Source organism: Scleropages formosus, chromosome 20 (assembly GCF_900964775.1).
Source record: "Scleropages formosus chromosome 20, fSclFor1.1, whole genome shotgun sequence".
Taxonomy (NCBI): domain Eukaryota; kingdom Metazoa; phylum Chordata; class Actinopteri; order Osteoglossiformes; family Osteoglossidae; genus Scleropages; species Scleropages formosus.
This window is the reverse complement of record NC_041825.1, coordinates 9133042-9155341: the sequence shown is the minus strand read 5'-3', so window position 1 is coordinate 9155341 and position 22300 is coordinate 9133042. Positions and strand designations below refer to the sequence as shown.

General features: G+C 47.2%; 1 protein-coding gene across 4 annotated transcripts in view; it reads left to right on the top strand.

Annotated features, from left to right (window-relative positions):
- Positions 1-22300, top strand: part of llgl1 (LLGL scribble cell polarity complex component 1) — a 45352-nt gene that overhangs the window by 20289 nt on the left and 2763 nt on the right. Inside the window, exons 2-20 of one of the 4 annotated variants that reach the window (XM_029246877.1) lie at positions 397-512; positions 742-866; positions 2686-2848; positions 4339-4471; positions 9042-9096; positions 9802-9956; positions 10353-10570; positions 11667-11734; positions 12424-12577; positions 13404-13508; positions 13608-13900; positions 14102-14255; positions 14368-14521; positions 15246-15529; positions 16533-16797; positions 16879-16993; positions 18358-18443; positions 20527-20641; positions 21864-21946. In XM_029246877.1, the coding sequence (XP_029102710.1) occupies positions 2765-2848; positions 4339-4471; positions 9042-9096; positions 9802-9956; positions 10353-10570; positions 11667-11734; positions 12424-12577; positions 13404-13508; positions 13608-13900; positions 14102-14255; positions 14368-14521; positions 15246-15529; positions 16533-16797; positions 16879-16993; positions 18358-18443; positions 20527-20641; positions 21864-21942 (2517 nt within the window). In that variant the 5' untranslated portion in view covers positions 397-512; positions 742-866; positions 2686-2764 and the 3' untranslated portion in view covers positions 21943-21946. Of the gene's footprint in view, positions 1-43; positions 513-741; positions 867-2685; positions 2849-4338; positions 4472-9041; positions 9097-9801; positions 9957-10352; positions 10571-11666; positions 11735-12423; positions 12578-13403; positions 13509-13607; positions 13901-14101; positions 14256-14367; positions 14522-15245; positions 15530-16532; positions 16798-16878; positions 16994-18357; positions 18444-20028; positions 20117-20526; positions 20642-21863; positions 21947-22300 lie in introns of those variants that run through there. The other 3 variants (XM_029246876.1, XM_029246874.1, XM_029246875.1) reach the window with 3 other exon arrangements.

Genomic DNA, 22300 nt, shown 5'->3' with positions numbered 1-22300 from the left:
TTCCCCAGTACTATTTTAGGGGTCCTAAATTCCCACACCATAAATAGCATGTGTTGAGTGGTTAAAATTTAGATTGCTAAAATCAGAATAGAATTTAGTTAATCTTCAACAGATTGCTACTAGTGAGACCAGTTTGATCAGTTTCACTAATCTTTCTAAATTTTAACCACTGCCAAGTTGTGTGTTAAGATTGGGGTGGTGGGATACACGGTTAGCCCATTGTTCATGAGCTGAAGAGCAGTACAAAAGAGGAGGCAAGGTTGCACAGGTTGCCTTCCTCACTGGACTTTCCCAGGGCTGCAAGGCTTTAAGCATTTCCAAGTAACAAACTGAGGTCATTATTTCTGTGATTCGTCATGACGGAGCGTAACCCCCACATCGTGCACGCGTACCCAGGTAGGCGAGACCAGCTGGCTGCTGCGCGCAAGGGACTCATTCAGGTCCTCCTGTGTCCTCCCCTCCCCTGCTTTTGTTGGTCCTGCCTGGCAAGCCTCCTGATGGACCAAACAAAGGTGAAGGAACGCAGGGCTGTTTCAGATGGGCTCCGCAGCCAAGTCTCCTTAAAATAACCAGGACAGAACCCTGTTGTTTGGGGGGGGGGGTACTATTTATTTTGATGTTAATGAAGCCAGAGAGAGGCCTTGTGTTTTTCTTTGCTCTCTGGCTTTTTGCGGTGCCATGTTTGGGTTTGGGGCTCAGAGGAGTCTATTTCTCACTGGCTGTGGCTGCTTTGAACTGAAGGGATTAAAAAGTGCACCCGCACCGTGGTCACCGGTCCTCGCTTACCCCCCCACCCGCTGCACTCGTCCTTCATTCTGGAACACTCAACCTGGATGAGGGGACCGGTATCAGCACATAATCAAAAGGTAAAGGAGACTGTTACCTGTTAAGACCAAGCCATGTGGTCAGAGATGATCTGAAGCGTTGGCCATTTTCAAAATGGTTCTTTATTCTATTGCATTTTATGGGGAGTATTGTGTGTGTGTGTGTGTGTGTGTGTGTGTGTGTGTGTGTGTGTGGGGTCTTTGTAAAGCCCTTCACACTGCTGCCAGCACCCCAGGAGGGCTCTTATCTTGTCGCGGTGGCAATTAACCAAGTAGCGAAGCCTGTTGCTTCTAGCTAAAGACCCTGTTGAAGGCCAAGGGAAGGAGGGGGGAAATTACAGTTTTTATCATGTCGTGAGCTTAACGTAGGCATGTCGACTCGGTTCGCAGGGTTATGATCACCAAACTGCTCATTAACAGAGCAGTTAAGCTTTTCTCAATCTCCATTTAGTAAGGATTTCTTTGGAGGATCTTTACTGAACAGGCTGCATTTGTCCTGGTTGTGAACCCTGTGACACTTCTCGTCACCCTGAAACATGAAATGGGAGCGTTTCTTCTCACTGTCCCATTGACACGTCTACACTGTTCATACGTGCTGGGAGATGTTTCTATTAAACTGGTGTGATGTCGTACACTGTGGTAAACTCCCAGGGTTTTTGGGCTGGGAAACGAGCCTGAAGCTCTCTATCAAATGGAGGAATTTGAGGATTTTAAGTGGATTTGAGTTCAGCGTTACCCTTTTGTCTGCCTGGCTTATGGTCCTACAACTCTAGGAAAATGAAACTAATGGCTGCTTTTCTATTCTGCCAGGGGATTTGGCCTGTCAAGTAGCAAAACTCCAATTGAAACTGCTGTATTTCATCAAATAACCTTTCTACTCCTTTTCAAAGTGACCGCAGCGGTTTTCATTTGCGTTTTCCTTTCCAAGTTGCCTTTATGAGTAAAAGCAGCTTGAGCCGTTTCTAGGAGACCTGTGCCACAGTTCGGCGTGTTTCACCTCTCCCGACACCCAGCCCCTGAAACATTACTCTTCCGGTTCTCCACAGTGAAACCCCTCTCAGCCCCTCACCCATGGTGTGCTGTGCACATTCCTCTTCTTGGAGATGTTCCACAGCTCTGCATTAAGCAGCGCTCTGCTGGGCCCTCTTGTTCTACACGAGCTTATTTCCCCGGCTCAGTCTTCTCACCCTCTCCGGCTGTCTGTCGCATGCACTGCATTTGCGTCAATTTCTGAGCTCAAATCTAAACATGCTTTTGATTCTCAGTCTGAAGTGCAAGCTGCCTGCCCTTAGACTGGCACCGCTTTGGACCCCGGAATCCCTTCATGAATGTCGGCTGACTGTTGTGGTAGCAAGTGTGGAGTCCGGCATGGCTTCCACCCGCGTATGGGGACTCGGCTCTAATGTGGGGGGTAACGATGGTAATTTGTATTCTGTCAGCCCGTGCCAAACAGCTGAGTACACATTCTGGAGCTTGCATCTGGGCAGGAAGTGAACTCAAAGCATCGTCCATGATCAGTCTAGCTTTTTATCCACACTTCTGGGGTTGCAGCATTCCGGACAAAGGTGCATTCAAGCAGTGCTGCAAAGTGTTGGATAATTCATGGGGTCCCCCCCATATGACTTTTTTTTTTTTTCTTTGAGCTTTGGAACTTGAGCCATTATGTGTCATGTGAATACTTTTGGACGGTTTTTGGTAACTGGGCACTAATGCTTCAGCGTGAAGGCAGGTTCGTGGGCCGCTTGCCGACTTGTGTGCCAGTTTTGAGTGTGAAATTCCGCATGGCAAAGGGTAATGACAGCAGATTGTCTAGCGATGCAGTGTTGCGATCCTCACATGGCGCTCCTTTCTCTGCCTGCAGTGTTCCAGAGGAATACAAGTGTGGGAAATCACTGGGACCTGTGGAGTCCCTGCGGGAGCATCCGCGATGCCCCAACAAGATGCTCATCGGCTATAGCCGAGGCCTCGTGGTTCTGTGGAACTACAGTAGCCGCAAAGTGGAGAACCTCTTCCTGGGAAACCAGGTGGGACCTGCACCCATCTTTCCGTTAAGGCTTTGCGTTTCTCCGCTGAGGAATTCTTCCTTGCTCACAGTGATGGATAGAACAAAACTGTTGAACTTCCCATTGATGGGATGGGTTGTACTGTAATTAGTGACAGCTTGCTTATTTATTAATACTTTTATTTTAATATAAATTAGTGCTGTCCTGCTGTAAGCAGCAGGCAGTAGTTACAACTGGAACTAGTGACAATAGAGCAAACTTAAAACAGCTAAAACATTCAAATATGAAGGTCTGTTTCATTGAGCCAAGATAAAACTTGTGGTAACATCTTGCCTTTTTGGGAAGGGGGTCCTTACTGGCACAAAACTGGAAATTTTTTTTTTCCTTCTCCTTAACCCATATTTTGAACACTTTCTCCACTTGGTATTGTTAACAGCATGTCAACACCACTCATTATTGATGGTATGATGTGATTTAATCCCATCGCTTGTCACTGGTTTGCAGTTTGCACTGGTCTATTCTTTAAAGTACACAGAGCTGCCAGTACAAGCAAATGACCCTTCATTTACAGAAGTAAAATGAACATTTCCACAAGTTTGTCCAAAGAACTTGGTGTGAACTGACATTTTAAGGGGGTGGGGGGCTTAGTGAGATTAATATTTGTACTGGTAATGCTGATTATTGCCAAGTCTCCAACACTCTATGCATGTGCATTATGTAACGAGTCATGCATACAATGCACCATGGTTGCATTTAATTTTCAGCTGTTGCTCCAAAGAGTGTCGCAACCTATGCGTTTTATGTGTGACTTTTTACGTAATGTATAATGTGTGCTGATCAAGGCAGCTTGACAAAATGCATCAATGTTTAATACTTATACATTTATTCACATAGACACTTCTCCAAAGCAACTTCCAATGGATACTTTGTAGTGTTACCAGCCCACACACCTTAGTCACCAAGGTGACTTACATGGCTAGATACACTACTTACTCTGGGTCACTCATCCATAAATCAGTGGAACACTGTCACTCACGCACTATGGGGGAACCTGAACCACATGTCTTTGGACTGTGGGAGGAAACCCACGCAGACATAGGGAGAACATGCAAATTCCACACAGACTGAGGAGGGATCTGACCCACATCCTTGCGCACCACCCAGGCACTGTGAGACAACAGCACTACTTGCTGTGCCACTGCTGCCCCATTTTCACTAAGCTCAGATGTGTTTAATTGTTTTTAGTCACCTGTGCCTTTTGATAATTTCAAACATAGCTCTGCATGGAGGAGCCATGTGGCATTAGAGTATTTGTGTGTCCTCTATATGAAATCCATCATTGCCTCCACTAGTGCCATCCTCACCAGGGTGAATAACTCTTTTGTCCAACTGACAGCAAATTCTCCATTGCCTGTAATTCGCCCAACACACCTGTGTGCTTCTCTGGTGACAGGCTGTAGCTGTGGGCACCCATGACTGCTTGAGTGTGCTGTGCTATTTTCCCCCCGCAGCAACTGGAGAGTCTGGGCTGGGAGCGCAGTGGCAAGACCTTTGTGAGCTCTCACAGCGATGGCAGCTACATGACGTGGCCAGTCAGCAGCGCCCTGTCCACACAGCAGCCCAGCACTTCGGTCATACCATACGGTGAGGCAACAGTGGGACCATCTTGCATCTGTTGGCTCCTGTAGCTGGAGCTCTTCTCCAAAACAACTTGGGATGTTGGATGTACTCATCTAAGCTGCTTAGTTCACTCACACCAGAACGATGAAGCTTGCACAACTAAGAGCAGTTTAAATTCTACAAGTCAATCCTAAAATGTGTCTTTGTGCTCTGGGAGGAAAGTGGAGTGCCCACAGAGAGGAACACGCAAGTTCCATACCGACTGCAACGGGTTCGAACCTGCGTGTAAACCCACAGCCAGCACTACCGCCTGTACTGCAGAGTGGCTCTTTGTGTCTGCAGTGTGAAGCACTTGGCCAAAGGGTGTTCTCATTTCAAAACAAATTGAATGACTGTGGTGGCTCTTGTTTGTGATATTTATGTGCATATTTTTGCATAAATGCATATATACTGTAAATATGAAATGTTCTTCATAGTGTGTGTGAAAGATGAAGACAAAGTGAACATCTAACAGCCTGAAGAGTGAGCTTGGCTTCATATGATCAGCTTATACCCAGTTCTATAAGTCTTTTTTTTTTTTTTTTAAATTTAGCAGATGCTTTCCCTCAAAGCAACATAGAGTAAAGTCTTACCTTGAGTACATACAAAGATCTTCAGGTGTAAAGATATTGATGCTTTGTGACTTGCATGTCTGTAGTCATTTTTTGTGTGTGTGTGTGGTGGTAAGATCAGTCTTTCACCTGGGGGAAACTGGGAACAAGGCATGCATGGACAAGAGATGAGAATAGGGAACTGCTGGAATGCTACTACAGAAGTAACCCCAGTGAAAGGGGTTACATGAAGAGGAGGTGGGGACCTATGGATACTTTGAAACCCAACATCAAGACTAACGCCTAAACAACTAGTAGCTTAGTGTTACAACTGCTATCACAACTAGAGATTGAGGTACAACACAAATGTTATGGCAAGGGGGAGCCAGGACAACAGGTCAGGGGGGAGATATCATCATCATCCCCACACTGTTCTTGGGGCTTGGCACCCAATCTCAATGAGCCCTTGTAAGCCGAATGCAAGAGCAGCTGACCTAAGAGATAAGATCATGGCTAAGAAGGACACCCGGAACCCCTATGGCTGATTACCAAGACCAAGTGAAGTAACTACTGAAAGTCTACTTGAAGATGTGAATGCAGCACTACGAACAATCCCTACTGTGACCATCACTGAGACCAACCAGCTGATATATAACACAGCAACAGTGATTCTTGAGATGCTTGGATACAAGATGAGTACCAAGCATAAGAAGTAGTATCCTCCATGGAAAAGAAGGCTAGAGGCCACGATCAAGGCAGTACGAAGGGAAGTTAGCCAGCTATCGGAACTGCAGAAAGGTGTGAGGAAAATGCTGCCTAAGAAGTATAGCAAGCTGTCTATACCTGAGGCCTTAGAAACTGCCAACTCACAGCCTTGGCTAACCGCCTGAAGAGGTGCACAAGAGAGAGAGGGCAGAAGAATAAACCAGATGTTCTCCACAGAACCATCCAAAGTGTACTCAGTGGCAGGGTAATAACATGAGCGTGGACCTACCAAGGTTGCAGACTGAGCAATACTGGAAAACACATGGGAGAAGGAGGCATCACATAACAAAGCCTAGTGGCTCTAAGAGCAGACCACAGCAACCTCCCTGAACAGGATCCAATAACCATCACAATGGCAGACATCAAAGAAAGTCTCAAGTATGAAGAACTGGACAGCACCAGGCTCTGACATGATCCACGCCTTTTGGCTAAAGAAGCTAACTGCACTCCATGGGTGCCTGGCAACACAAATGAACCAGCTGCTAATGGATGAGAATGGTTAACAGAAGGCTGGACAATCCTGATCCTGAAGGACCCCAGAAAGGAGCAGTCCCATCCAACTATCGCCTGATAACCTGCCTCTGCACAACATGGAAGCTGCTCTCGGGTACCATAGCAGCTAAGATGAACAGGCATATGGCTCAATACATGAGCAGGGCACAGAAAGGAATTGGTAGAAACACCAGAGGAGCAAAACACCAGCTACTAGTAGACAGAATAGTCACTCGAGACTGGAAGACCAGACAGGCCAACCTGTGCACCGCCTGGATTGACTACAAGAAAGCCTATGACTTGATGCCTCACTCATGGATCCTGGAATGCTTAGAATTATACAAGATCAACAGGACACTAAGAGCCTTCATCAGGAACTCAATAGGGCAGTGGAAAACAACCCTAGAGGCCAACTCCAACCAAATTGCGCAAGTCACCATCAAGTGCAGCATCTACCAAGGAGATGCATTGTTCCCACTGTTCTGCATAGGCCTGAACCCCCTCAGCCAGATCAGACTGGCTACGGATACCGACTACGGAATGGAGTAAACATCAATCACCACCTCTACATGGATGACATCAAGCTGTATGCAGAGAGTGAACGAGACATCGATTCCCTGATCCACACCACCAGGATCTACAGCAGTGACATCGGAATGTCATTCGGATTGGATAAGTGTAGTCGGATGGTAACAGAGAGGGAAGGTAGTCAGAACTGAGGGGATTGTACTATCAGAAGGCAACGTAGCAGATGTTGAGGATGGCTACAAGTACCTTGGAATCCCGCAGGCGCATGGGAATCGTGAAGAGGCCGCAAGGAAAGCAGCAACCGCCAAATACCTGCAGAGTGTAAGGTAAGTCCTGAGAAGTCGGCTGAATGGGAAGAACAAGGTCCAGGCTATCAACACCTATGCCCTGCCGGTCATCAGATACCCCGCTGGCATAAGCTGGCCAAAAGAGGAGGTGGAAGCCACTGACATCAAGACAAGGAAGCTCCTGACAATGCATGGCAGGTTTCACCCCAAATCCAGCACCCTGAGGCTGTATGCTAAGCAGAAAGGAGGAGGCCAAGGACTAGTGAGCATCAGAGCCACTATCCAGGATGAAACAACAAAGATCCTTGACTACATTAGGAAGATGGCCCCGACTGATGAGATGCTTAGTGAATACCTTAGGCAGCAGAAACCCGAGAAGGAGGGTGAGGAAGAACAGGAACCGTCATGGAAGGATAAACCCCTACACGGTACGTACCACCAGCAGATTGAAGAAGTGGCTGATATCGAAAAATCATACCAGTGGCCGGACAAAGCTGGACTGAAAGACTGCACAGAGGCGGTAATCGTAGCAGCATAGGAACAAGCTCTAAGTACAAGATCAATAGAGGCCAGGGTCTACCACACCAGGCAGGACCCTAGGTGCAGGCTGTGCAAAGATGCCCTTGAGACAGTCCAGCACATAACAGCAGAGTGTAAGATGCTAGCGGGCAAGGCATACGTGGAACGCCATAACCAAGTGGCTGGCATAGTGTACAGGAACATCTGTGCCAAGTATGGGCTGGAAGTACCAGGATCAAAGTGGGATACACCCCCCAGGGTGGATGAGAATGACCAAGCAAAGATCCTGTGGGACTTCCAGATCCAGCCTGACAAACTGGTAATGGCTAACCAACCGGACATAGTGGTGGACAAACAGTGACATCTATCACTATGGCTTTCTTCCTCTATCCCAAGCGGTGGCAACATCAGAAAGAAAGAACCCCTAAGCTGGGAGAGTGGCTCCAGCAGATCCTGGGAACAACATCCGAGATCTCTGTCCAGAAGAGCACGGTCCTAGGAACAGCTAAGATACTCTGCAGAACCCTCAAGCTCCTAGGCCTCTGGTAGAGGACCTGAGCTTGAAGGAATAAGACCGCCCGCAAAAGGGGGCGAGTGGGGAAATTTTTTTTTTTTTTGTGTGTGTGAGATTTTCTGCACCACTTTCCCCATATGGGGTCGTAGGGAACCGGAGCCTACCCGGCAACACAGGGCGTAAGGCCAGAGGGGGAGGGGACACACCCAGGACGGGACGCCAGTCCGTCACAAGGCACCCCAAGCGGGACTCGAACCCTAGACCCACAGGAGAGCAGGACCCCAGTCCAACACCGCGTGCGTGCGAACAACTACAGAATTGACGGAGCAGGGCCCCCCCCCCCCCCCCCCCCCGTAAATATGTAGTGAAGGATTGTGGAGCAGACTGGGGATCTCAAAGATGTTTTGAGACTCCTTTTTAAATGCTGAGCCAGAACCGAGAACCTCCGGGCTTTTAGATGTTTGGATTTGTTAAACTCAAAACTTTCTCTGCATAAGTTATGATTAGTCTGTCTCCCCCCCCATGACTGCATTGACCCAAGAACACTTTCACATTTGAGCCACAGATGTCTCCAAATTTTAAATTGCCTCTGTGGAATATAATTTGATGTTGGGCTTTGTCATGGGCCTGGACAACTTGGTTCAGTTGCCACTTTGGTCATTGTAACGTACTGAATTAATATGTTCTGAGGGTATAGTATGAGTGTTATACCATTATGTTTAAAGAAACACATAAAAGTTAAGTGCCCTTTTCACTGCTGGACATGGTGGTATAAAATGGAGTTCAGTGCTGCTGTCTCTTATGTCTGACCTCACTGCAGGGCGCATCATGCTTTTTACCGTGTCTGCAAGGAGGCTGCATGTCATGTTGTAAAAGGCCTTGTGCTCTTGTCCTTGCAGGCCCCTTTCCCTGCAAAGCTATTAACAAGATTGTATGGAGGACGACGGAATCAGGGTGAGTGCAGACCGGTGGGCCGGGAAAGCCGGCAGGGGACTGGCCCTGCACCCGGAAAGCTGCAGGTTCAGCTGCTGGGTGGGATTCTGCCCTCAGCTCTTGAGCAACGCAGTGAACTGGAAACGGATACAATGTTTTGCTGGATTCGTAAACATTTAAGTCATCTCGGTAGTAGTTTGGGACCTAGTGTCTGAGCAATGTTACGTGTTATGGGAAGTATTAAGATTCCAAGTCATTGGCTCATGTTACCAGTTTGTGTGTTAATTGTAATGTACCTCAAAAATAATGAAAATATTAGTGTTATCTACAAGATCCTAATGCAAACAAATTAATAGGTGTCTTGATGAATTGGTGGTAAGAGTTGCACTCAATTCAGTCAGTTTGTATTTCCAATGCTGGCTGCTAAGCTGAATGGTGTACATGTACAGACACTTACATTGCATTTATTCATTTAGCTGACACTTCAAAGCCACTTAACATTGTAAGTTACAACGCTTTACCTATTTATACAGCTGGGAATTTTTAAACTAGAGCAATTTGGGGTAAGTACCTTTCTCAAGGGTACTGTAGCCAGGGGTGGGAATCAAACCTGTGACCTTTGGGTCCAAAGGCAGTAGCTGTAATCCCTACACTACCAGCTGTCCCCTGAATGACACACATACTGTTGGAGCACTTGGTTGGCATGAGCGATGGTTTGTGTTCCAGGGCCCCTCTCGTGGTGTTCAGCGGCGGTATGCCGAGGGCCAGCTATGGCGACAGACACTGTGTCACTGTGCTGCAGGAGAAGATGCAGGTCACCCTGGACTTCACATCCCGCGTCATCGATTTCTTTACCATTCACTGCACAGACAGCGCTGCAGGTGAGGTACCGCATGGCTCTGCTTCCTTGGGTCCTGACTTCAAACCATCGTGCTCAGGCTGCCCCATTCACTCTGTGACAGCCGGTTAATTAAAGCATCTGTTCTGTTTTCATTCTTACTTAGCTCTTCTACTTGAGGCACAGTGTTTGCAACTGCGGTATTGAAACAAGCCTTGACAACAAATTAAACTGGAAAGAAAAATGGCAAATTTTAATTTTGCCACTGTGGTGTAAGGGGAAAATCCACAGCTTGTTCAGTAATCCCTCAAGCATATTGGTACATTGCTCAAAGGCAGTACTTCTAATGCAGTTTTTGCTCTCTGTGGACTTTGGGGCATTCCCTGTCACTTTTTCAGTGTACTTTTGAACCCTAGTCTTCTGTGTGTCTCTGTCCTAGAGTTTGACAACCCATCTGCACTGGTGGTCCTGTTGGAGGAGGAGCTGGTTGCGATCGACCTACAAACGGTTGGCTGGCCCACCATCCCCTGTCCGTACCTGGCTCCGCTCCACTCGTCGGCCATCACCTGCTCTTACCACATCTCCAATGTGCCGCCCAAGCTGTGGGAGAGGGTGGTTGCTGCTGGGCTGCACCAGAGTCCACCGCCAACGCATGTGGTAGGGATGGCAATGGGGTTTGGTGCACTTCGTCACTGCTTGGTAACCTGCAGTGATCAGTGCTACCTCTCAGCACACGCTTTACCTGCAATACCACTCCAAAGTGTGAGCACACCTCTCTTAAACTAGTTCAGGAAATGAGGTGCCACGTCTTCCATCTCTTCTACAGCGGTTCCTAGACATGTAGGACATTTGGGAGTTACTTTACCTTCACCCTTCTGTCCAATTTGTCCCATAAAAGTATTTCCTCAGTTTTCACTGGTGCTCTATTTCTATGGGAACTCCCTCTACCGTTTCCCAGGGTTCTTGGACAAGGCAAATTTTGTACAGTGAGTTTGCAGAACTAGAGGTCATTTAAATCTAATTTATCCAGGCTTTTTTCCTAGGTTAATGAACTGCCACTTTAAACAGTTCTTGTCATGTGGTGCATCAGCTGGTCTGCAGGGAACCAGCCAATGCAGGTAGTGCACAAGCTAATATCTGAATTTGTAGCTATTTTTGTGGATATTTCCGATCTTTAGATGTTCTGCTGAATGTGACTTTCAACTTGGTGTTAAATAGCTCAGAAGAGACTGAAACATGGGGACTGGTGACAGTAGCTCCAGTGACCCCATTTGTCCAACTTGATGTGTGTCAGTTTCCTCCATCCCAAACACACACACACACACACACACACACACCCCCAACAAGGCTCATTTTAATTACATATAGCGTTGAGACATTTCGTACAGCAAGTCCATATTCCGGGCTTCTGAGCAAAGCTCACAGGGGACTTGAGCAAATGAAGGTTAAATAACATGGTCCTAATAAGATTTGCCTTCACTGCGGGGCTCCTCTGCATCCGGGAAATGCATGAACTGCAGAGCAGTGCTTTCCCTTGCGAATGACACGGATCTGTGGCGAACATATCCACCAGCGTGTGGACTGCTTTTAAATTTGAAATGACACACATGAACTTGTCACATCAGGGTCCAATGATGCATACCCTCCATTTGTTTCATCTAGGGTTTAACTGCTTGTGGGGAATTTTAAGAGGAAAATTAACAAGTCAAGTTAACAACTTTTTTTATTTTTTTTTTTATATATATATATTTAGAGGTGGCCAATTAATGGGGGAAAAGATCTGGCTCTGGAACCGAAGCACAATGGACTGCTTCTAACAGGGTGAGCATGTCTGCATGGTTATGATAGTAATTTCTGCTCCAGCTGACAGATATCCAAAGTGACTTTTGGCCCACTTTTGCAGCTGGGTGTTCTTCCTGGAGCAATTCAGCTGAAGGATGTGGGGCAGATAGTGTCTGAGTTATTTTGTACAATAAGGATTCTTGGGTTGAATCTTGCTCTGCTGTAGTTCCTTTTGGTCAAGATACTGCCCCTGAATTATTACAGTAAGAATACCCTCCTGTATAAATGGGTAAATCATTGGAAAGCTGATCATCCAACACTGCCAGTTACCTCAACACTCTAATGTGCCACATTTTGCAACTAGAATTTGCTCTGATCGCTCCAGCCACATCACTTGCATTAACACTTAAGTATTCTGGCTATTTGTTACTTGCATTAATTCCTTTTTTTGTGTAGTACTATCTATTGTGTTGTCTATAGTCTGTGGAGAAGCACTATGAAATTCTTGCTTGAGTACTTTGTACACGGTACTTGTACTGATGACGAACTTGAACCTTGGGCAGAGACTAAAATGATCAGTTGCTGAACCTTCATGCTACAAATCCATGTCCTTAACCGCTATGCCCCCTGTCATCCCACAGTGTAGCTGAGCAGATGGTTGTCATTTCACAAGGCTGACCTGAAATTACCATCACAATCATTTTGTGCCACTGTGCATGTTCTCGCAGGCATGAGGACGGCACCGTGCGCTTCTGGGATGCATCTGGAGTCTCCCTGAAGCCCCTGTACAAGCTGAGCACGGCCAACATCTTCCAGACGGACTGCGACCACAACGACGGCTTGATGCAGGGAGCGGAGGAGGAGTGGCCTCCCTTCAGGAAGGTGTGCTTACCTGGACCATGTGGCTTTGTACATGTAGTCCCAGGGCTCACTTGCCAAGTGTACTTCTAGCTGTTTAGTCCCCTTTGGGACAGCTGGTGGCATAGTGGTTAGAACAGCTGCCTTTTTTAGATTTGAAGGCTGCAGGTTTGAATCTCACCTCCAGCTCTAGTACCCTTGAGCAAGGAGATACCTACCCTGAATTGTTCCAGTACAAATTACCCAGCTCTATAAACAGGTGAATAACTGTAGGTAGATTAACATTGTAAGTTGCTTTGGGGAAAGCATCAGATAAATGTACTTTCTGTGGCAGCTCACGCATCACATGAATTGATGGATTTGTATTTATTTTTCTTTCTCTCCAGTGTTATTTACCTCTTCGACATTGAATTTGAACTTGAAACTAGCAATAAACAACTATGATCTTTAACATATGCAGCTCTCATTACCACTTAGCCCCTTGTTCCTTTTTCCTCTGTTTATAAAAGATGATGACAGCTGGACCTTCATCGCCTGCGCACATATGGAACTGGTCCTTGAATATTTACCTGTTTCCTCTGATTAGAAGCAGACAGGCTATCTGGGTGCCCAGTTCCTCTGCTCTTCTCTGCACAAGATGAAAAGATGTCATCCTGTGCTTCTTCCTCGAACATTCCTTGTGCCTTTTTTGCTGAATGGGGTTAAATGGTGTGCTTTGAAAGTGTGCCACATATGATTAAGCTACTTTTGAACATGGGGTGGGTGTTTTAACATATGCATTTCCCATGTCGTTTTGGAAACCTAGCTTCTGTTTATTTTATTGTGTTGAACTGCACTGTTTCCTTGGTAGGTTGGCTGTTTTGACCCCTATAGTGATGACCCCAGGCTTGGGATACAGAAGATTGGCCTGTGTAAATACAGCGGAAAGCTTGTCGTGGCTGGTACTGCAGGACAGGTACAGTGAAACACTGCATTGAGGAAACGCCGAGACCTTTAACGCAAGCACTTGTTTCTGTGTCAAATGACACATCTTCATCTGCTCTGTCACGCTCAGGTTCTTGTGATGGATCTAAGCGAAGAGATGTCGGCTCACGTGATCAACATCGCCACCATCGATCTGCTCCAGGACCGGGAGGGCTTCACCTGGAAGGGCCATGATCGACTGGCTCCCAAAACAGGGCCCATCAGCTTCCCGCCAGGTTTCCACCCCTTCCTACTGGTGCAGTGCATGCCCCCTGCAGCGGTGACCGCTGTGACGCTTCACGCTGAGTGGAACCTCGTTGCCTTTGGCACAAGCCACGGCTTTGGCCTGTTTGACTACCACCGCCGTAGCCCTGTTCTCGCGAGGTAGGCATCCCAGCCTCAAAGTACTCCCTCCTAATGCTGTTGGTTGGTGATTGAACCTGGCTGTCTTGGCTACATTTCCTGCCTAGTGTCAGGGGGTGGTGTGTTCACTGACCACATGCTATACTGGTATAGCCTTTCTGTTGATCCTGAAGATGGTGTATGGTCACTGTCTGATTCATGTGACGGCGATGCACCTTCCAGATGTACCTTGCACCCTAATGACTCACTGGCCATGGAAGGGCCTCTGTCCCGGGTTAAGTCCCTGAAGAAGTCGCTGCGCCAGTCCTTCCGAAGGATCCGCAAAAGCAGAGTGTCCGGGAAGAAGCGTGTGGTAGTGAGCAGCCCAACAAGCAAGGTGTGTGAACAAGATGCAGCCATCAGTCCCATTCTTTATCGGGAGAAGGTTGATATCTTACTGGTGGCCCTGTTCATTATTCTCATCGGCATGGCAACACCCCCATCCCCAGGTACAAGAGGCAAACGCCCAACTGGCAGAGCAGGCAGGCCCCCACGACGTGGAAGTGACGCCAGTGCAGAGGCGGATTGAGCCCCGCTCCGCTGACGACTCCCTCTCCGGGGTGGTGCGCTGCCTGTGCTTCGCCGACACTTTCCTTAGAGATGGTAAAGTGATGCCAACAAGGTGCTGCTATAAGCATCTAAACAGTGAAGGATCTTTTTTGCACTGATGTGCAGATGTCCCTGTGGTTGTGCTGTCACGCCTCTAAGATGGCGTTGTACGCATTTGCCGATTCATTTGAGACCCTCCCCTTTGTGTACACAGAGGTGTCAGTGGGGGGGGTGTAATTCTGGTCTTGCAGGAGACTAAACTGAGACAGACTCTGAAGTCCTCAAAGGCTTGATGTACCACTTACGTTGTTTGCTGCTAATGTGGAGCGGTGTGACAGTGGTCATAGGTCCAACTATTGCTTCTTGTGTGGGAGCACTCTGACTGCTCATGACCCCTACAACCTCAGCTGACTCCAGACTGGGGGAGCATGAGCTGCTGGTGAACCCCTTAGGCAGGCTGCATGCAGTGCGGGTCCCGTAAAACTTTCACATACTGGCAAGGGTACTGTGGTTACCGTGGTTATCCACAATGCTTTGCTTTTAAGAAGCACAAGTCTCTCTTGGGTCTGAATCTGCAAGAGCACCAAACTGGAGAATTAATTTGCAGCTTTGCCTGGAATTGTATTTTTCAGCACAGAATGCTGAAGGCTTGACTAATGTGAAGTTTTATGGGAGTGCAGTCCTACTGGATGCTGTAATGGTGGAGTCCTTTGTAAAGGTGTTAAAGCCACTATCAGAGGGCACTGCTAACGGTAACTTTAGTCTCCTGGGTTTACAGGAACGCACCATGGCCCTACCATGTGGGCAGGCACCAACTCAGGTTCTGTGTATGCCTATGCCCTGGAGGTTCCATCCCAGGAGAAGTTTTCAGAGCACAGCGTGGAGGCCGTGTTGGGGAAGGAGATCCAGCTGATGCACCGGGCCCCGGTAGTGGCCATCGCTGTTCTGGATGGCCGGGGGAACCCGCTGCCAGAGCCCTATGAAGTGTCCCGGGACCTGGCCAAGGCCCCTGACATGCAGGGCAGCCACTCTGTCCTCATAGCTTCTGAAGAGCAGTTCAAGGTGAGGGTGGGGATGCAGTCCTCATTTATGCTGTTTGTGGATCCTGTACCTGCAGAGGACACAAGTGACTGTCTGCAGAATTTCACTGTACTGAGACTTTCATGTCATGCAGGGCTACTGCCTTTGGACCTAAAGGTTGCAGGTTCACTTCCAGCTGTTGTACCCTTTAGCAAGGTACTTACCTCAGATTGCTCCAGTAAAATTACCAAGCTTTGTAAATGGGTAAATCATAAGTACCAACATAGTATAAGTTTTCTTGGAGAACAGTGTCGGCTAAATGTACAGTTGTCTTTTTTTTTTTTTTTTTTTTTTTTTTTTTTTTTTTTTGGGACATCGTATTCAAGACAAGCCATCCCCCCCCATCAGATCACCGGCAGCAGTGCTTTCCAACAAATCTAAACTCTTCAATCACTCCTGTCATAGTCTTTGAAATAGTTCCCCCACTGTTGCCCTGCTCATTGTCTGTTCGCATTGGTAACCATAGGCAAATGGGCCAGGGATGTGGTGGAGAATGTCTGTCTGGCCTGAGACTGTCCAGGTTCGATTCCTGGCTGCTATGTGGTTTAGGAACAGCTCATGCCATTATGGTATCAGCCCTGAAAGTTGCTGGTTCAAAACCCACCTGATGCTATAGTACCTTGAGCAAGGTACTTACCCTGAATCTGTTCAGTAGAGCTAGCCAGCTGTATAAATGGGGTAATTTATAAGTCACTTTTCTCCAAAGTGTCAAATGTAAATGATTCGACCACCATCAAATACGGTTAAACTGCTGGACATGACAACTTGTGGACTGAACTGAAACCAGTCCTACTTGTGTATGATCATGAGGTCTCAACATTGATTCTTGTGCCAGAATACGTGCACAAGTCAGTCTTCAGTCAAACCCTGTAGTAGTCTTTCCTTTTTTTTTTTTTTTTTTAAAAAAATTTACTACATCATTGGTGCACATTGGGCAGGTGTGTATGAAATATGAATGTATGGACTGACTGCAACTCCTCTCCAGGTTTTCACACTACCCAAGGTCAGTGCCAAGACCAAGTTCAAGCTGACAGCTCACGAAGGCTGCCGGGTGCGCAAGGTGGCACTGGCGAGCTTCACAAGCGTGTCGTCAGAGGAATACTGCGAGAACGGCCTCGTCTGCCTCACCAACCTGGGTGACATCCACGTGTTCAGTGTGCCTGCGCTGCGGCCGCAGGTGCGCTATGACTGCATCCGCAAAGAAGACATTAGCGGGATTGCCTCCTGCGTCTTCACCAAGACAGGACAGGGTGAGTCAGCAGACCACTGGGAGATGCTTGCCGAACAGTGTGTGCACATGGAGGTTACAGCCGCCTCTCCTGTCTCTTAAGGATTCTACCTGATTTCTCCCTCCGAGTTTGAGCGCTTCTCATTGTCTGCGCGGGTCGTCACACAGCCCCTGTGCTCGGTGGATGTGGATCGGCCCCACGCCTCCGCAGGTCTCAGGTGAGCGCCTGGTGCAAGAGGCCCCGCGTGCTTTCTGTGCACATTTCACAAACCCGTGGCATCTGGCACATTTTCGCGGTCGCTGTATCGTAGATGTTGGCATTGGTCCACTCGAGCTGCATTTGAACAGAACCGAACTTGGGAGTGTAGAGTGGGTTTAATGAGGCCTGCATGCTGGAGGGGAAAAGGACGCTTTAACTTGGAAAGCAGGGTTGGAGAGCTGAGACTGCATCAGGTTTGGCAGAATGGTTCCCAGTGGTGCTGAGGTGCACCTCAGGTGCAGAGTTTGATCATAAGAACAAACACTTTCCAGTACCTGTTTAATCCCTTTCTATGCTGTTGCGCACCACCTCCTGCTTTACTTCTGAGTGTGGGACCCCCCTTTATGCATAGAGTTGAGAGAAACCATTCCGGTCTATACTGGCACACAAATGGCTTTGTTTATCATCAGTGACTGCTTGTCCAGTGTAGTCGCAGTGATTCAGAGACATACGGCGTGAAGCAGGGTGCATCCTGGGTGGGACAGTAGTCCATTGCAGGGCATCTCTCTCTGCATACATTCATACACTAAGGACAATTTAGAGTGAATTCACTTCAAACACAAGTCTTCATTACTTATGGTGTCTTCAGGTTACCAGAGTTCTCTGGTTTTTGCAGTTTATGGAGACATAGTACATTTCACAGACCTTAGACTGTTTCTCAACTTTGCTGATCCCTGATGTAACCAGCAGCCTCTGACTTCTTTTTGGAAAAGCTTGAGCTTGATCAGGTGTGCTGCAAAGCACATTACATCTGTTTGGTGGAAACCCATGGCACCAAGCATCAGGAGTGATCTGTATCTTTCCAGTGGGACAAATATTTCCCATGATGCACTGCACTGAGCAAAGGATGAAATGCTTAGGTTTAGTATTCTGAGCACAAGTCTGCATACATTCCCCAAAGCCCCATGTGTCTAGCAGAGTTAAGGAAACCAGTGTGGTGATGGACAAGCCTTGTGTGGAGTCCTAGTGCCTCTTGTATGTAGACACTGTCATTCATTCTAATTGGAGGTAAACTCTATTTGACATTGCTTTGTCCACTGTAGAGGATGACACTTCTGGAACTTGTGGCAGTATCTTGGCCCTGTCCTGTGTGTTTTATGGCATTGCAGTCAGTTTAAAGCCACCTTGTTTCATGAAAACATTAGATGCTGGGATGGATGGATGGATGGACGGACATACAGAGGGGCTGAAATTGCATATTGAAATGTATCACTACAGTATTTGAGTGTTTGGTTACAAATAAGGTTTGACTTCAAGTATTGCCCTCTGGCTGAAACCTTTTATTTTTTTAATCCTTTATTCTCCCTCATTTCCCGTGTGCAGAGCAAGTGTGCCAGTATCACTGCAGTCCAACGGAACGCACAGAGTGCAGCACACAGGGGATGTCCAGTCCCTCGGGGATGCAGAAGGTGAGAAGCAGCAACTTTTACTCTGCATTTAATTAGGAGTGGAAACTGTGCTTTCAGCATATCATAGGAAAGGGTAGTAAGTAGGCTGTACAAATTCTGGGGCTTGAAATTAAACTACAGTATTTATTGGGCATTTCTGAAGATCAAACTCAGCCTCTTGGAGCCTGTGAATATTTCACCTCATGCAGCTGAGGGTGACCATCCAAGCGGTTAATACCCTAACGCATTTGGTGTCCCCAGCTGGTAGTGTAGTGGTTAGTGCTGCTGCCTTTGGAGCCAAAGGTCACAGGTTCAAGTCTCATCTCTAGCTGAGCAATGTACTTGCCCTCAATTGCTCTGGTTAAACTTGAACTTAACCCAGCTGTAAAAATGGGTCAATAATTGTAAATGGCACAACACTGAAGATCGCTTTAGAGGAAGGCAACAGATGAATAAATCTGAACGTGCTCTCTAGCTTCAAATGGTGCCATGAAAGTTGAAGGGTCTGCAGTGGAGATGATGAGATTAGTGTCCCACAAACCACTCGCTGTGGGATTTGTTCGGTTACCCTGGTGCTAACCACCCCCCCAGGAAAGGTACGGCTGACTGTGTAACTCGCAGCAGCAGTCCATGTGACCACATTTGAGACCTGTGTCTTAGTTCCTGCCTTGTAGTGAATCCCCCCCACAACCTTTTCTTGTTCTTCTTGAATTTAATAAGCTCAGGCTCCTCCACAGCTCCTCTTTTAATCAGGAAAGATAAGTTGCCCTGCAGTTGCCTTAGTAGTAACCATGGCAACTCCCTACAGAAGTTCCCCAGGGTGATCCCCCATAATAAAAGCACCATTAAGGATTCATGAGGGGAAACTCCCCTTTTGAGCGCCCCTTTTTTTTTTTTTTTTTTTTTTGGCGGGGGGGTATAGAACTTATGAAAGTGAAGGGTAGTGATAACTTAACGCATCTTTTTTGGCTTTTAACGTGTGTCTATGTCCAGATTTGTCCTTTCAAGCCCAACACAAAGGTCTCATTTGATGTTAGTTCAGGTAGATTACACACGGATGTTTGAGGAGGAAGTCTGTGCTGTAGTGACACTTCTGTGATGTGATGGTTTTGGCTGAGTGGTGCTAATGTGTCCCCTGTGTAAATGGGTACTTGAGTTTGTAAAGTGTTCAAATGTGTGCTTTCTCCACTGTCTCAGTACAGTGTACGTGTAGTGAGACACGGCTCTGAATCATTTAGTGTTCCTAAAGTGGGACAGTCGATAGCACAGCGGTTACAACTGCTGTCTTTGGACCCAAAGGTCGCAAGTTCGAATCCTACCTCCATCTGCAATGCCCTTGAGCAAGGTACTTACCCTAAATTGCTCCAGTAAAATTACAGTTGTATAAATGGGTAAATAATTGTAGGTAGGTTAACATTTTAACTTGGTTTGGAGAAAAATGTCCACATAAATGTGGAAAGATCATTTATTGATCACTCTAGGGAAGAATTTACGTGTTGTCATTAAAGTCGAATTTTCACACGACTCTTCCAGTTAAGAGATAAGTGAGAAAATGCTGTTCTCTAAAATTTGTTGCGAGATGGTGGTGACCGGTTTCCACATCCAGCCAACAGGCATCAATAAAACACACCCAGGCAGAATAGGACTGTGGCACAGAGAGGTGGGTCCTGTGTGACCGGGGTACCGCTGTCGCTTCGCATTGGTTCTGACTGACTGCATCTGGCAGCGCTCTCTGCACGGGTCCCCCGGTGCGTCCGGTTGCCACCGCCGCCACCCCCATACTGCATGTTGCACTTCAAAGCGTGGGTCACGTAATGAACAGTGCCCATTCTTCGGGAAATAGTGTGCGGCGGTATGCAAAATGCATAACTCGCCAACATCCATCATTTTGTACTTGTGGCCATGGGAAAATAAGGAAAATTAAATAATTGGCCCACAAACTCCTGAAGCTTCTACTGTATGAGCAAAGTCATTTCTGTCTGTAGCGTTTAACACGTGAAAATAAAATTGCTTCCAAATATCCACTGGGTCTTAAACTGCAGCACCAATCAAGTTTTTGGGGGGTGTATTAACAAGCTCTGATTTGTTCTTTCTGGCCTTTTAGAGGAAATTCAGGCTGGTCTCTCATCGCCTGCCCTGGACTCGCCCAACAGCAGTGCCGACATCACACTGGACACCACCGGTGACATCACGGTTGAAGATGTGAAGGACTTCCTAACGTAAGGCTTCCTGTCACACAATTCTGCTTGAGCTTAATGGTATTGGATTCTTGCTCCTGGGTTCTGCCTTGAGTGGGGGAAGGGAAAGGAAGTTTCCTCTAATTTTATATTTTGTGTGTGTGAGATAGATAGATATATAGATAGATAGATAGATATAGATATAGATAGATATATATACACACATACACACACGGTTCACCACCAGACTGCAAAATCTGCCCCTGGCAGAGGGATCACAGTATCTGAGCTTGGGGCAGTAAGTGCTTCCATCACACTGGACAGGGGTTAAAGGTAAATGTGCACGTCACTGTGAATGAGCAATAAAATATTTAAAAATAAAGCGGACAGAGGAACATGGCACCCCCTGTTCTGAATTTTTCTCTGTAAATATCATGTAACATATGAAATATCTGGGTCAGAACTTTTGAACCTGGTGCAGGGTATCTCCTGCCCAAGGGCTTCAAACCAATGCCTGTGCTCTTCCAGGAGGGCAGCTCATACACTCCTCCTCTTCACTTTGAATGCAGATGAAGGCTGTGGTCTTTAGAAGGGTGATGTAGGTCTGCAAGGCAGTGAGAGGGGAGGGAGTGGAGCGCTAGATGTGCCCATGTTCAGGACAGAGCGCTCTGCTTTCTCCCTTTCATCTTAACGGCATTGTGAGGTCCGTGCCTTTTTTGAATAAACCACATTCCATTTAATCGCCGCTGTGGGTTTTTAATATTTGTAAGTCATAACTGAGAGCATGACGGCATGTTAGACACATGCTCTGTTATGATTTGCAAACATTAAACCCCCCTTCTCCCCCCCCCTTTACCCCACATCCTTTCACATTTACTTTCACACCTCCATCAAGAACAGGTGAGATGTGTAGTGAGGAATTACTATATATTTTACCTGACTTTTCTCCAGCATGACTTAATCTGCTTTCAATTTACCCATTTGTACATCTCAGTAATTTTGCTGGAGCAGTTTAGGGTAAGTACCTTGCTCAAAGGTACTACAGCTGGAGGTGAGTCAAACCTGCATCCTTTGGGTCCAAAAGCAGCAGCAGCTGTAACCACTGCATTAGCAGCCCACTGTAGCTTGTGCAGAGGACCAGGGTTCAGATGGTTTTGGAGAAGGGTGAACATTAATGGTAAGGACACCTAATGGAGGAGTGCGAGGTGTGAAGCGTGGCTTGTGGGCGCAGCAGACACTGACGGCCCCACTCTTTCCTTCCAAGGTCTGTGGACGAAGCGGAGAGAAACCTGAAGAATATTTCTGAAGAAGACGGGCATTCTCCTGGAATTCTCATCAAATGAAGAGGTTGGTCTAAAGGGCTGCCCCCTTCCCTACTGCATGTTGTCACAATTCAGCACCCACGTCCCCATCCTTTATGGCTTTCACTCGTGTGAAACCCGAGCGCAAAAACACAATTTTGACTTGATGGAGCTCAGCAAAACATCTCGTTGCCTTCCGAAGCGTGACGGGTTCAGAGTTGTCCCGAAATGCCCCAAATAAGCGAAAGACAAGTGTTGCAGAGGAGTCGGCCAGAGCCGTGCAGTAAAACGCGGCAGAGGGAAGGTCCTGGGACGGCCAGCACCAACTGGCTGGAAGGAAAGGCAGGGTGTGTTGAATGGAGGACAGATGCCACATGATGTTGCAGAATAAACCACTTGT